This window comes from Pelodiscus sinensis, chromosome 14, assembly GCF_049634645.1.
Source record: "Pelodiscus sinensis isolate JC-2024 chromosome 14, ASM4963464v1, whole genome shotgun sequence".
Taxonomy (NCBI): Eukaryota; Metazoa; Chordata; order Testudines; family Trionychidae; genus Pelodiscus; species Pelodiscus sinensis.
In genome coordinates, this window is record NC_134724.1 from 32,469,072 (window position 1) to 32,482,493 (window position 13,422).

The 13,422-nt window shown below is 49.4% G+C and overlaps 1 protein-coding gene across 11 annotated transcripts in view; it reads right to left on the reverse strand.

Moving 5' to 3' along the window:
- SCAPER (S-phase cyclin A associated protein in the ER) overlaps positions 1–13,422 on the reverse strand; it is a 406,333-nt gene that overhangs the window by 266,079 nt on the left and 126,832 nt on the right. For all 11 annotated transcript variants that reach the window (XM_075897367.1, XM_075897364.1, XM_075897365.1 and 8 more), the window contains 2 exons: positions 1,628–1,770; positions 359–440 (listed from right to left, as the gene is read on the reverse strand). In XM_075897367.1, coding sequence (XP_075753482.1) covers positions 359–440; positions 1,628–1,770 — 225 coding nt within the window. The remainder of the gene's footprint in view (positions 1–358; positions 441–1,627; positions 1,771–13,422) is intronic.

Here is a 13,422-nt window from a genome sequence, read left to right on the forward strand (position 1 = left end):
TGCTGCTTGCCATGTTCTGGTGTGAACTCCGACAGAAATCTGGGGAGGGGGCCTTTGACCCTGCATGTCCCCCACATTTTGCCCTGAGAAGACATGGCATCAGGTACCAGGAGAAGTGGGTCAGTTCCCAGGCCCAGACAGCCATGGAGTGAGAACACAGTCACACGGAGAGCAAAATCAGACCCATCTTCACAGGCTAGATAAAAAATCTGAACTACAGTAGCAAAATGTGGGCTATAATATGGCTATATGGTAATGACTTTGCTAAGTAAAAATACTTAAGAAAATAATTTTGAGGAAATTCAATGTTAAACAAGAAATGCATTTTCAGTTAGGAAGAATAATTCTTGCTTTATACCTTCAACTGAATCTTCTTTTGTAACTCCTCCATTGCTTCTTGTTGAGCTGCAGTGAGAGCTGCCAGCCTCTCCTCTCGATCTCTACCAAAGAAGAACATGAATTATAATAAAAGTGGTAAAGGTATGAAATATACATTTATAGTTACAATATGTATTTGAGATGGAAAAAGAAAACCAGAGGTGTTAACCACCATTTAAGATAAAGGTAGCTCAGGAGGGAGACGATAGTAGTACAGAAGGAACTAGGTTAATTACTAAAAATAACAGAAACATTTAAATGTGATGGCCTCATAACAGCAGACACCTGAGACCTTGTCCAGATTCCAGACCCCCGTCCAGTTCAGAGCAGGTATAAGATGACATGGTGGTAAAAAACACTTAGGAATGTGATGTCCTATCTACACTAGTGATAGAGATGCAGCCGTGTTAGTCTGATCTAGCTGAAACAAAAGGCTGTTCTCAGTAGTGATGGATGGCAGAACAAGGAGCAATGGTCTCAAGTTACAGTGGGGGAGGTCTAGGTTTGATATTAGGAAAAACTATTTCACTAGGAGGGTGGTGAAGCACTGGAATGGGTTACCTAGAGAGGTGGTAGAATTTCCATTCCTAGAGGTTTTTACGTCTTGACATGACAAAGCCTTGGCTGGGATGATTTAGTTGGGATTGGTCTTGCTTTGGGCAGGAGGCTGGACACGATGACCTCCCAAAGTCTCTTCCAGACCTATGATTCTATTATTCTAACTTAAGCAGAAGGTGATTTTAACATGAAGAAAGTTTTTCATACATAGTATAATGATGGTTATAGGTTCAATAAGTCAAAATTCATATATGCATCCAACTCATATTTGGCCCAACAGAGATAGAGAGGTGAACAGCTGAAATGGCTATTGAATTAAAAACCTCTTTGTGGATTTTTGATTATGAACAGACCATAAAAAATAGGAAAAAGGCAATTTGTTGAAAGGTCTTGTTAGTAATAAAGTTTATGATATGGCAAATTTTAATACTATAATAAAATAATAATGTGTATAGTGTGCACTGCTAATTTACACAGCACTTTTTCCAACACAGAAAAAGGAATCTTCCAGAAAGGTCTCATAAGTAATATGATTCACCTGATCTGTCTATTCAAACACATTTATAAATGTAACTCTCTAAAAATACCAAAACCAAAGTCCCAAACCTGCACTATGATCTGTTCAGGAGCAACATTCTACTTATATGGATCACCATACAGCATTAGAGCCCAAGATAGTAAGGAGACTTACCTGGCCCTTTCCCGTGCTGCATCTTCCCGTGCTCTCTCTTTCTCCTGCCGTTGCTGCTCAATACGAGCTTCTTGTTCTTTTCTCTTCATCAGCAGCTCTTCAACCCGGGCCTGGCGTTCTGCTTCCAGAGCTCTTTTACGTTCCTAATAATAGAAAAATTATTTTCAGCATTTGACTTTTATTTAAAAATGAAAAATCGTAAGAAATTATACTTTATCATTAAATGCTCTAAGAACCAGATATGTACGGAGACGTGCCTTGAAATATGCACAAAAAGTTGCTCACAAATGTACACACATATAACCACTTAAATAATAATTTCAATGTGCAATTGTATACACATCTATGGGCATTAAGTGAGTATGCATTCTATTTACTCAATTCACTCAAAAAAAATCCTGACCAATTAACAGTAACATTTGGGCATATTCTACATTTCTTAGAGGTTGAATACTATATGCTATAAAAACAAAATATCCTCTCAAAGAACTCCAAAATCTTTGAGCATGATCCTAGAACCATTTTGCATGATATTGTTTAGTAGTGGATATATAACTAACTTAATTATTCCACGGACAGAGACAAACACCTACAGGATCTTTATAGAGCAGTGGTTCCCAAACTTTTCGGCATCCCGCCCCTTTCTGATTTTTGAGAAACCCTCAATGCCCCCCAATAGCAGCAAAACTTAGAAGAGAGGGAATTGAAAGGGGACAGGGGACTGGGTCGCCTCACACCCACCCTGAAATTTCTTCATGCCTCCCAGTTTGGGAACCCATGTTATAGAGCTTTCCTAAACTTGAAATACCCCCCGAAAAGTGAAAAAAACAGATTGACAAAGCCAAAAAAGCACCCAGACATGAACTACTTCAAGACAGACTCAATAGAGAAAACAGAATTCCACCTGTCATTACCTACAGTCCACAACTCAAACCCCTCCAATGCGTTATACACAATCTGCAACCCATCTTGGAAAATGTTCCTTCACTTTCAGAGGCCTTGGGGGAAAAGCCTATTCTCATTTACAGACAACCCCCGAACCTGAAACGAATTCTTTTCGATAACCATGCTATACAACCACATCATAAGCATCCAGGAACCCAGCCTTGTAATCAGCCGCGGTGCCAACTCTGCCCACATATCTATACAAGCGAATTCATCACTGGAGACAACAACATAAGCTACCAAATCAAAGACTCATTTAATTGCACATCCAGTAATTTCATCTATGTTATCAAATGCCAGCAATGCCCCACTGCTGTATATATTGAACAAACTGGACAGTCCCTATGGGAAAGAATCAATGGCCACAAATCGTAAAGGGAACGTACAGAAACCTGTTGGAGAACACTCCAATCTACCTAATCACTCTTTAAAAAGATTTCCAGGTGGCTGCCTTTTCACAAACCAATTCTATAAGCCAAATACACAGAGAGGTGTTGGAATTACAATTCATCCACAAATTCAATTCTCACACTGATGGCCACAATCGAGATAATGGATGGCTGGGACATTATGAACCTAACTTTCAATGAAGGTACCAACAGCTCTTTGTCTGGGTAGATTCTTTCGTAGGTACCCTTCCTATCTAATTGCTATCCTATGATCCTTATAGGCTTCTTTTAACTATCCAATCTTTAGGTGCTTATAGATTATCAGCTCTGCCTACCTGTTTTTCCCTTTGATATTTTCATACCCATATTCCTTGTTTCCCGCCCCCTTCTTTTTTTCCTCCCCTCCCTCTTTCCCTTCTCCCCTACTTATTTTGGGTCTGCACATCCTAAACTCAAAACTCCAGTCATCTGAAAAAGTGGGCTATGCCCACGAAAGCTCATGATACCATCTACATGTTCTGTTAGTCTATAAAGTGCTACCAGACCATTTATTGTTTTTGAAGTTTAACTTAATTACGGTTTGATTTTACACTAGTAAAAGTCAGGAAATTAAGAGTTATGACAACAGTAGCCATAACTTAGCCCCCCTTTTCAGATGTGAATACTGGAAGATTTACCCAGCATTGCGCAGGCCCTTAACTCAAATCATTGTTCTGGGGCAGGGTTGGTGATAAGAAATTCAGTATGCAGGATTCCTTGGGAGACGGAACAATCCCAGCCCCCTTTCAGAGAATCAACTTGGGGCCAGGTGAGAGGCATTTGTCCTTGACTGCTGCAGCTGCAATGGGCGCAGGCTTAATGATGTTATAGTTATTTTGGTCCGAAACTCTGGCCCCTTCCTGCCCCTCTACCCAGGGAGTCATTCTATAGTATAATTGTCCCTCCTACTAGATCCCTACCTTTCCATTTTATGAGAAACCACCGAATTCCAGGCATATCTCATTGTCCTGGCACAGCCAGATACTTACTTTGCTTTAAATTAAAATAAGAGGAAGTTGTATACCAATTTTGGTGGTTCTAGCATTTACTGTTTAAGAGTTCCTGAACAAATGGACTCACAGATGGGCACACAGACAAACACTCTCAAGTATATAGTAGGTTGTGTGTTGCTACATACGGTGATAGTTTTAATGATTTAATATACATGTGCAATGTGGCTGGGTTATGATTACTGTGGGAAAAAACGGTTACTTACCTTGTAACTATTGTTCTTCGAGATGTTTTGCTTATGTCCATTCCAGTAGGTGTGCGCGTGCTGCATGCACAGTCGTCGGAACATTTTTACCCTTAGCAGCACCCGTTTGGCCAGGTGGGGAGCCCCCTAGAGTGGCACCGGCATAGCCACGCATGTATACCCCTGCTGGCTCCAACCCCTCTCAGTTTCTTCTTGCCGGACACTCCGACAAAGGGAAGGCGGGGTGGATTGGAATAGACATAAGCAACACATCTTGAAGAACAACAGTTAAGAGGTAAGTAACAGTTTTTTCTTCTTCGAGTGCTTGCTTACGTCCCTTCCAGTTGGTGATTCCCAAGCCTAACTATGGAGATGGGGTCAGAAGTCTAGATAGTGAGAGATTGTAGCACAGCCATCCCCACAGCCGTGGCCTGCCAGGCCAGCTGTGAGATAGCGTAATGCATGGTGAACATGTGCCTGGACGACCACGTGGACGCCCTGCATATATCGAGGATTGGCACCTGGGCTAAGAACGCTGTGGACGACACCCAGGCCCTAGTGGAATGGGCAGTCACTTGAGGCACTGGTTTCCCTTTCAGCTCGTAACACGCTCTGATGTAAGCAGTGATCCACGAGGAGAGACATTACGCCGAGGCCGGCGAGCCCTTCATCCTCTCTGCTATTGAGACGAAGAGCTGCGTGGACATACGGAATGCTCTTGTCCTTTCTAAATAAAATGCCACTGCTTTCCTAACGTCCAATGTGTGTAGTGCCTGCTCCCTCCCATCCGCATGAGGTTTGGGGTAGAAAACCGGGAGATAGATTTCCTAGGACATATGGAACGGGGACACTAATTTGGGTAGGAAAGCTGGGTGAGGGCGGAGGGTCACCTTGTTCCTGGAGAACACTGAGGACAAGGCCTGCAACTCCAAGACTCTCCTAGCCAAGGTAATGGCCACCAGGAATGCCATCTTCCAGGATAGGTGAGACAGGGAACAGGTAGCAAGCAGCTCGAACAGGGCCCCCATGAGCCCGCGCAGTACTAGGTTTAAATCCCACTGGGGATGGGCTGCCTGGCCTGCGGGCATAGCCTGTCCAGGCCCTTCAAAAATCTCTTGACTATCGGTAGGGCGAATACCGAGCGCCCTCGCTCACACTGATGAAAGGCCGCAATGGCTGCCAGGTGTACTCTAACCAAGGAGGTAGACAGCCCCTGCTGCCTGAGCTCCAGCAGGTAGTCTAAGACACACTGTGTAGGGGCCACAAAGGGGTCCAGCTCCCGCTCCCCAGAAGCGAACCTCCGCCATTTAGCCTGATAGGTAGCCCTAATAGAAAGCTTCCTACTTTCCATCAGTACCCTTTTAACCGGGTCCAAGAAGAGGAGCTCCTCCCCACTTAGCCACTGATCTTCCATGCCCTGAGGTGCATGGAATGCAAGTCCGGGTGACAGAGGAGACCTTGCCCGATGTTCTGCGTGAGCAGGTCTGGGACCTGCGGGAGGAGGATGGGGTCCTCCGTCACAAGGCCCCGTAGGGTCGTGTACCAGTGCTGGCGGGGCCACGCCGGGGCAACAAGGATCAACGTTGCCCGTAACCGCCTGACCCATAAGAGGACCTCAGGAATAAGGGGCAAATGCGTATAGGAGGCTCTCGGGCCATCACCCTATCAGGGCGTCCCCCAGGGACTCGCTTCCCCTCCTCCTGTATGAGCAGAACCGGGGGCATTTCCTGCTGCTGCTCGAAGCAAGCAGGTTGAGAAGGAGAGCACCTCACCTCAGGAAGAGCGAGCTGACCATCTCCCCCTTGAGGGACCACTCGTGGGCTGCAAAAGCTCTGCTGAGCCGGTCCACCAGGGTGTTGTCCACTCCCAGCAGGTAGGTCACCTGCACGTATGTGTCGTGCGCCACACACAACTCCTAAAGGGCCATCGCCTCCTGGCACAGGGGAGAGGAGCGAGCACCACCCTGTCTGCTGATATAATACATAGCGGCCGTGTTGTCTACCTGGACCAACACACAGTTTCCGCAGAGGCGTGGGAGAATCGCCACACATGCGAACCGGACCACCCGCAACTCCCAGACATTGATATGCAACCTCTTCTCCGCCTCGGACCACATACCTTGAGTCATCAGGTCATCCAGATGGGCTCCCCAACCTGCTTCCGAGGCATCCGTGCCCAGCTGCATGGCGGGGAGAGGGAGAGGCACAAATGGTACCCCACTGCGCACCTCCTCCTCCTTCGTCCACCATTCCAATGTTAACAGGATCGCTGGCGGGACGGTGACCATCCTGTCCATGTGGTCCCAGACTAGAGCGGGCACAGTCTCAACCTGGCGTGCCGAAGCACATATGTACAGGCCACCATGTGCCCCAGGAGTTTCAGGCAACATCTCACTGTAGTCAAGGGGGCAGCCTGGAAGTCCTGAATCAACCCCTTGATGTTTAGGAACCTGGAGCCCAGGCATCTTGAAGGTCGAGGGCAGCAAACCAGTCTCCCTGATCGAGAGACGAGATAATGGAGGCTAGCATCATCATTCTGAACTTTTCCTTCCTTATGAAGGCGTTCAACCTCCTGAGGTCCAGTATGGGGCAAAGGCCCCCCCTTCGCTTTGGGAAAGAGGAAGTAGCGGGAGTAGAAACCCTTTCCCCCGAAGGCCACGGGAACCTCTTCCTGCCGGAGGAGGTGCTCATGAGAGGGGTCCGTGAAAAAGGGACTGGAAACTGGGGGACGGGGTAGGGAGGGAAAGAAACGGGACAGAATATCCCCTTGCCACCACCTCGAGGACCCACCGGTCTGACAAAATAGCCGCCCAAGCCTGGTAGAAAGGGAATAACCTGTCCACAAAGGGTCGATTTAGGGCCTCTACTGGATTGCCGTCCTTGTTTGCACTTTCAAATGCCCAACCTGGGGCCCTGGCACTTGTGCAAAGGCCCCTGGTTATCGGAGCCCGACTGGGAATGCCTCCTGGCGTTCCTGTTATTGCCATCCCAGGACCTATGCCTATTCTCGAACCTGGCCCCTTGACCAAACCTCCTCTAACATCAAGGGGCTAGGGGTCACCTCTGCGGGGCAGGGGTATGGAGGCCTAAGGACTTCAGAGTTTCCTGAGAATCCTTCAAACTATGGAGCCGACTGTCTGTCTGCTCCGAGAAGAGGCTCGGGCCCTCAAAGGGCAAGCCTTGCAGAGTAGTGTGCACCTCCGTGGGGATGCCGAAGACCTGAAGTCAGGAGCTTCAGCGCATGACTATGCCTGTAGCCATAGCTCGTGCTGCTGCATCCGCCACGTCAAGGGCTGTTTGCAGGGCTGACCTGGAGACTATCTTGCCCTCCTCAGTGAGGGCCACGAACTCCTGCTGGGCTTCCAGAGGCAAGCGCACCGTAAACTTATCCTCCGCCACCCAAGAGTTATAGGCATACCTGCTAAGCATGACCTGTTGACTGGCAATTCTCAATTGCAGGCCTGTAGTCGTATATGCCTTCCTGCCCAATAGGTCTAGCTCCTAGGGCTCTCTACTCTTTGGCGTGCGGCCTAGCTGTCCTTGCGCCTCTGTTACAGGCTGCTTGCACGACTGTTGAGCCCGGCGGCGGGTGGCAAAACAGATGTTCATAGCCAGCCTGAGGCACAAAATACTGCCTCTTGACCCCTTTCTGTGTAGGTAGCATGGACACCGGGGTTTGCCAGAGCGTCTTGGTGATTCTGGCCACCATTTTCTTTAGGGGGAGGGCAACGTTAGTTGGGCCATCTACAGTGATGATGTCCACGACAGGGTCCTGCTCCTCCTTGACCTCCTCTGCCTGGACCCCCAAATTCTGGGCCAGGCATCTCAGGAGGTCCTGGTGGGCTCACATGTCCATGGCCGGCATTGCCGGGGCTGGGTCACCCAAGCCCTCGTCAGGCAATGAGGACGACGAATCCCTTGTCTCCATTTGTACCTGGGGAAGCATGTCCCCTGAACCAGGCAGATGTTGCGGTAGTGCCTGGGCGACCATCTGGACCAGTGTAGGTGGCTGATGCGAGGGGGCTTTGATCCCCGCCACGCCCGAAAGGGAAGGTATGCTCTCCGACCTTGGGTCCCTAGCCAGCGGGGTCGCCGAAGGGGCCGCCCTGCGCCCAGAGCGAGAAAAGGGCGTCACCGACCCCGACCTCATTGACTCTGGCCCCTGAGCCCGGTGGTATGCCTAGGGGGTCCAGAAACGCCACTGCTGAGGGGGCTGCCACTAGGGAGGCCAGATCTGCACCTCCACAGGGCAATGAGACCGGTCCCCATGCTGGGAACTCGAGCCATGATGAGACCTCGAGCAGTGCCGAGGGCTGTACCTCCGCGGCCTACTGGAGCATTTGGAGGAGGCCCAGGAAGAGATGGACTCCACCTCTGACCCGGAGTAGTAGTCAGAAGCTGACCAGGGTGGTGCTGTCGATTGCTCCTGCCCCTCCTGGTGCATGTAGAGAGCCATCGCCGTTGGCTTGCCCTGGTGATACCGGCGGGGGCATGGTCTATGTCTCTGGTCCATGCAGCAATGGTGCCAGAGCTACGGCGGTGGGCCCGGCAGGGTTGACACTAACCCAAGCGGTGCCGGGGGTACCTGCTGCGCTGGTGCTGGCTAAGCCGATATTGGCATCAACAGGGGTGGTGCCACGGCCTGCGGTGCCAGGGGCTGTGGCACTGGATGGGGCGGCACCGAGACACTTGGTGCCGCTGTAGACTGTGCTGACTGTACATCTAGTCTGGGATGGGCTTGCGTACCACACGGTGCCGGTCCCAGGGACATCATGAGCTCAATCAGTTTCTGAGCCTCCAGGAATATCTCTGGTGTCAGCGGCAGATGGACCTCCTCCTCAGACAGGTCCGGGGACTCGGAGCTGCTCTCTCTGCGAGGGCTCGGCTCCTTATGGCTCTGCTCTGGTGCCGGAGGTCTCTGGCGCCCACTCCTCCGGCGGGTCTCCCCTCTACACGAGGAGGACCTGTCCCTGTGCACCTTCTTATGCGCACGCAGGGCCAGGGACTGGGACTGGTGCTGTGGTGCTGACCTGTGCTCCCGTGCCAAGGCGTGTTTCCCCTGGTGCCCAGCCTCCCGCACCAAGCCTGGTGCACTCTGCACCGACGCGGCCTCCAGTGCTTGGGGTTGGAGCGTAGACTCCATGAGCAACAGTTTCAGTCTCGAATCCCGCTCCCTCTTAGTTCAGGGCTCGAACAACTTGCAAATCTTGCAAGAATCAGCTAGATGACCCTCACCCAAACACTTTAGGCACTCGAAGAAGAACCGTAAATGATTATTCTAACTTGCACATGTATAATACTTCAATAAAATGGTGTGAATGCATTTAATTTCCTTCTTTTAAAAAAAGGTAAATAAGAAAAGTAATCACATTTGACTGTGACTGTACAACAAAAATGCAAACTGCCCTATGAAATATACAAAGTGCATTATGGGGCACTACAAAAAAGACTGATAGACCTGCTAGATCTCCTCTACTCAGCTCTTTAAGCAGGGGTGGGCAATAATTTTAGACAAACTTTTGAAATGTCCCTGGGCCACCCAGGAAAAGGGCAGTGCCTCAGGCAGAAAAGGTGGGGCCAGGACAATTCCATGCTTCCCTGCTCACAAACCCTGATGGCCCTGGGGGGTGGGGAAGAGCATGTTAAGCCTTTGCCTCCTACCCCTCCCAGAGAGAGCTGCCAGCTGCATTCCTTCTGGTGACTGTGCCGCTGGAGGAGAGGTGCACTCTCCCTGCCTCCAGGTTAATCAGGGCTTGGGGCGTGGGAAGAGCTCTCACAGTCTCTTGCTCCCTGTCCCAGCCCTGCAAGGGGCACGTGGCACTTAAGGCTCATCTAGACTCCTCTTCTTCTGAACTCGTTTTCGAAAGCAGAGCTTTCAAAAATGAAAGTAGTTTGGAAGTGGCTTTTTCGGTGAGTCCCCTCACCCCCACTTTTAAAAAAAGCTGCTTTTCCTCAAAAAATGAGGAAGAACAGCTCTTGCACAAGAGGGGGTTTCTGTGCAAAAAGGAGCTGTCTACACAGCTTCTTTTTGCGCAAAAGCGTCTTGCACAAAAGAGGCTGCTAATTAATTATGCAAATGAAGCACGGTGATATTCCACGCCACGCTTCATTTACATAAGCTTTTCCAGAAGAAGGCTACAATGTAGCCGTAGCCAAGGAGCTTGGCAAATTTTAGAAAACAAAACACACCTTTGACTTTTTAAATTTACTTTTGTCTCTGCACTTCTTTCACTGTGATTAGCCAGGCTGTATCCAAGGAGCTTCTGTTATCACAGGTGTTTCTCTTGCAATATGTTGAAGTTCAGTTTAGAAAAGTAACATTTTATGTCCTTGAAATTCCACGAGGATTTTTTTCTGTGCTCCTGCATTGAGCTATTTGAGTTAAAAAAAAATACCTCTGTCTTCTTATCCTACTTCAGGCCCCTTGATCTCTACTGGCTACAATACCTCCAGAGCTCACCCATACTCTGCCAGAATCCTGGGTCACTAAACACTCATGAAGCATTCCAAAAGAAAGCGTTTCCATGATGAACTTATGGCTGAAGTTTTGGACAGAGCCAACAAGCAGGTCAAGTACCAAATATAGAGGAACTTACAGCTAGAGGAAAGGTTTCAGGAGAGGCAAGAGGAAACTCTCAGACTGCACAGCTTGAGGAAAGGGTTTCAATACAAAGGAGCATGCACTTGCTTTGTAGCTCTCAGAACAGGAATGGCAGCTAAGGAAAGAGGACAGAACTTAGCAAAAAGAACAGTCTGAGTAGCTGATGCAAAATGCAGGACTATGTAGCACTTTAAAGACTAACAAGATGGTTTATTAGATGATGAGCTTTCGTGGGCCAGACCCACTTCCTCAGATCAAATAGTGGAAGAAAATAGTCACAACCCATATTTTCTTCCACTATTTGATCTGAGGAAATGGGTCTGGCCCACGAAAGCTCATCATCTAATAAACCATCTTGTTAGTCTTTAAAGTGCTACATAGTCCTGCATTTTGCATCAGCTACACCAGACTAACACGGCTACATTTCTATTACTATTCTGAGTAGCTGATATTCATAGCTGCAAGAGTACCAGTTTTTCTGCATCAACTACTCCACGACCTGAGCTCTTTGCACAGTATCCTATGATGCAGTCTAGAAACAGCTTGAAAAAATCCATGGCTGGATTGTCCATGCAGTTGAGTCCCATGAGTGGATGAGGTAACTTTGCTCCACGCAGCCCTCCATGCTCCCTCCTTTGCTTATGCACTTTGGATGGGGAGGGGAGGGGGGACTAGCTGAGTGTTAAGGTTCTGGTGTTACTAGTATTTCAGTGGTAATGACAGCTGGACTGTTTGGCAATGTTTATAAATAAAACTTATGTTATTTTATAAAGGAAATACATTGGTATCACTGTATCATATCACACAATGTGCATTTAAAATAATAAGTAAATAAGGGTATGTCTACACTACAAACTTAGTTCGAACTAATGGACGCTAAACTAGCGCTACACTATAGGCGCTACACTAGCGCTCCGTTAGTTTGAATTTAATTCGAACTAACAGAGCGCTTAGTTCGAACTAGCTAATCCTCATTCCACGAGGATTAAGCCTAGTTCGAACTTACTAGTTCGAATTAAGGGCTGTGTAGACCCTTAATTCGAACTAGTGGGAGGCTAGCCCTCCCCAGGTTTCCCTGGTGGCCACTCTGGCCAACACCAGGGAAACTCTATTGCCCCCCTCCCGGCCCCAGACCCCTTAAAGGGGCACGGGCTGGCTACGGTGCCCGTGCCAGGTGCAAGCCTGCCAGTACCCAGCCAACAGACCCTGCACCTGGCACGGCTTGAGCCACCCACCCGATGCCACCCAGTCCTCCCCCTCTTCCCGGGACCAGGCTGGCGGCTCCCGGGAGCTTGCCCGGGACCGCAAGAGGCGGGCACCCGCCTGGGCTAGTGCAGACATCGTGGACCTCGTCCACGATCTCCGCACTAGGCACAGAAAAGTGGCCGGCTAGGGCAGGAGAGCTGCCAGCCTGGCCACCCAGGAGCAGGTGTGCATGAAAATCAAGGGGGTCCACTGAGACCCCCGACCCTGAGCCCTGAGCTTACAATGGCCGTCCTGGGTCAGACCAAAGGTCCATCTAGCCCAGTAGCCTGTCTGCCGACAGCGGCCAACCCTAGGGACCCTGAAGGGGATGGACCGAAGACAGTGACCAAGCCATTTGTCTCGTGCCATCCCTCTACACCCTTCCACAAACCTTGGCCAGCGACACCACTCCTACCCCCTGGCTAATACCACTCCATGGACCCAACCTCCATGACTTGATCTCCCTTTAAACTCTGTTCTAGTTGTAGCCTTCACAGCCTCCTGCAGCAAGGAGTTCCACAGGTTGACTCTTTGCTTTGTGAAGAACAACTTTCTGTTACTAGTTTGAAGCCTGCTACCCATTCCTTTCCTTTGGTGTCCTCTAGTCCTTCTTTATGGGAACTCATGAAGAACTTTTCTGATTGCACCCTCTCCACCCAACTCCTGCTTTTAGAGACCTCTATCCTGTCCCCCCTCTGTCTCCTCTTTTCTAAGCTGAGAAGTCCCAGTCTCTTTAGCCTCTCTTCATATTGGACCTGTTCCCAACCCCTGATCATTTTAGCTGCCCTCCCCTCTCCCAGCCTCTCTCTTCCCCTCTCCCACCTCCTTTTCCCAGTCTCCCCCAGTTTTGTTCAATAAAGACAGATTCCATTTCTGAACACAATTGTCCTTTATTTTGTACATCAAGAAAAGGGGCTAGGAAAGAGTAAGTGGAAGGAGATGAGGGAGGAATGGGGTACAAGCCCCCGATGGGGAGGACTGGGCTGGCTCTGTGGGCTTCTGGGGGTGGAAGCTCTCCTGCAGCCCCCCAATTTCCCCTCTCCCCAGATGGCAGCCTGCGGCAAGTGCAGCCGGTCTGATGGCCGAGTGATGTGATGTGCCCAGTGTGGGTAGTCCGGGCACTCCAAGCCAGGACTGCTTTGCAAGCGGGGCACCCCTGAGAACTGTCTGTCTGGGGTGGGGGTCGGGACCCTTTAAACGCAGCCCTCGGCTAGCCTGAGACAGCATCTCCACACTCTAAGTCCTCCTCTGATGCCCTGCTGGCACTGCTTCCGGCCATCCTTAAGCCCAGTTCAGGGTCCACTTAATGTGGACATGCTAGTTCGAATTAGCAAAACGCTAATTCGAACTAGTTTTTTAGTCTAGATCCGTTAGTTCGAATT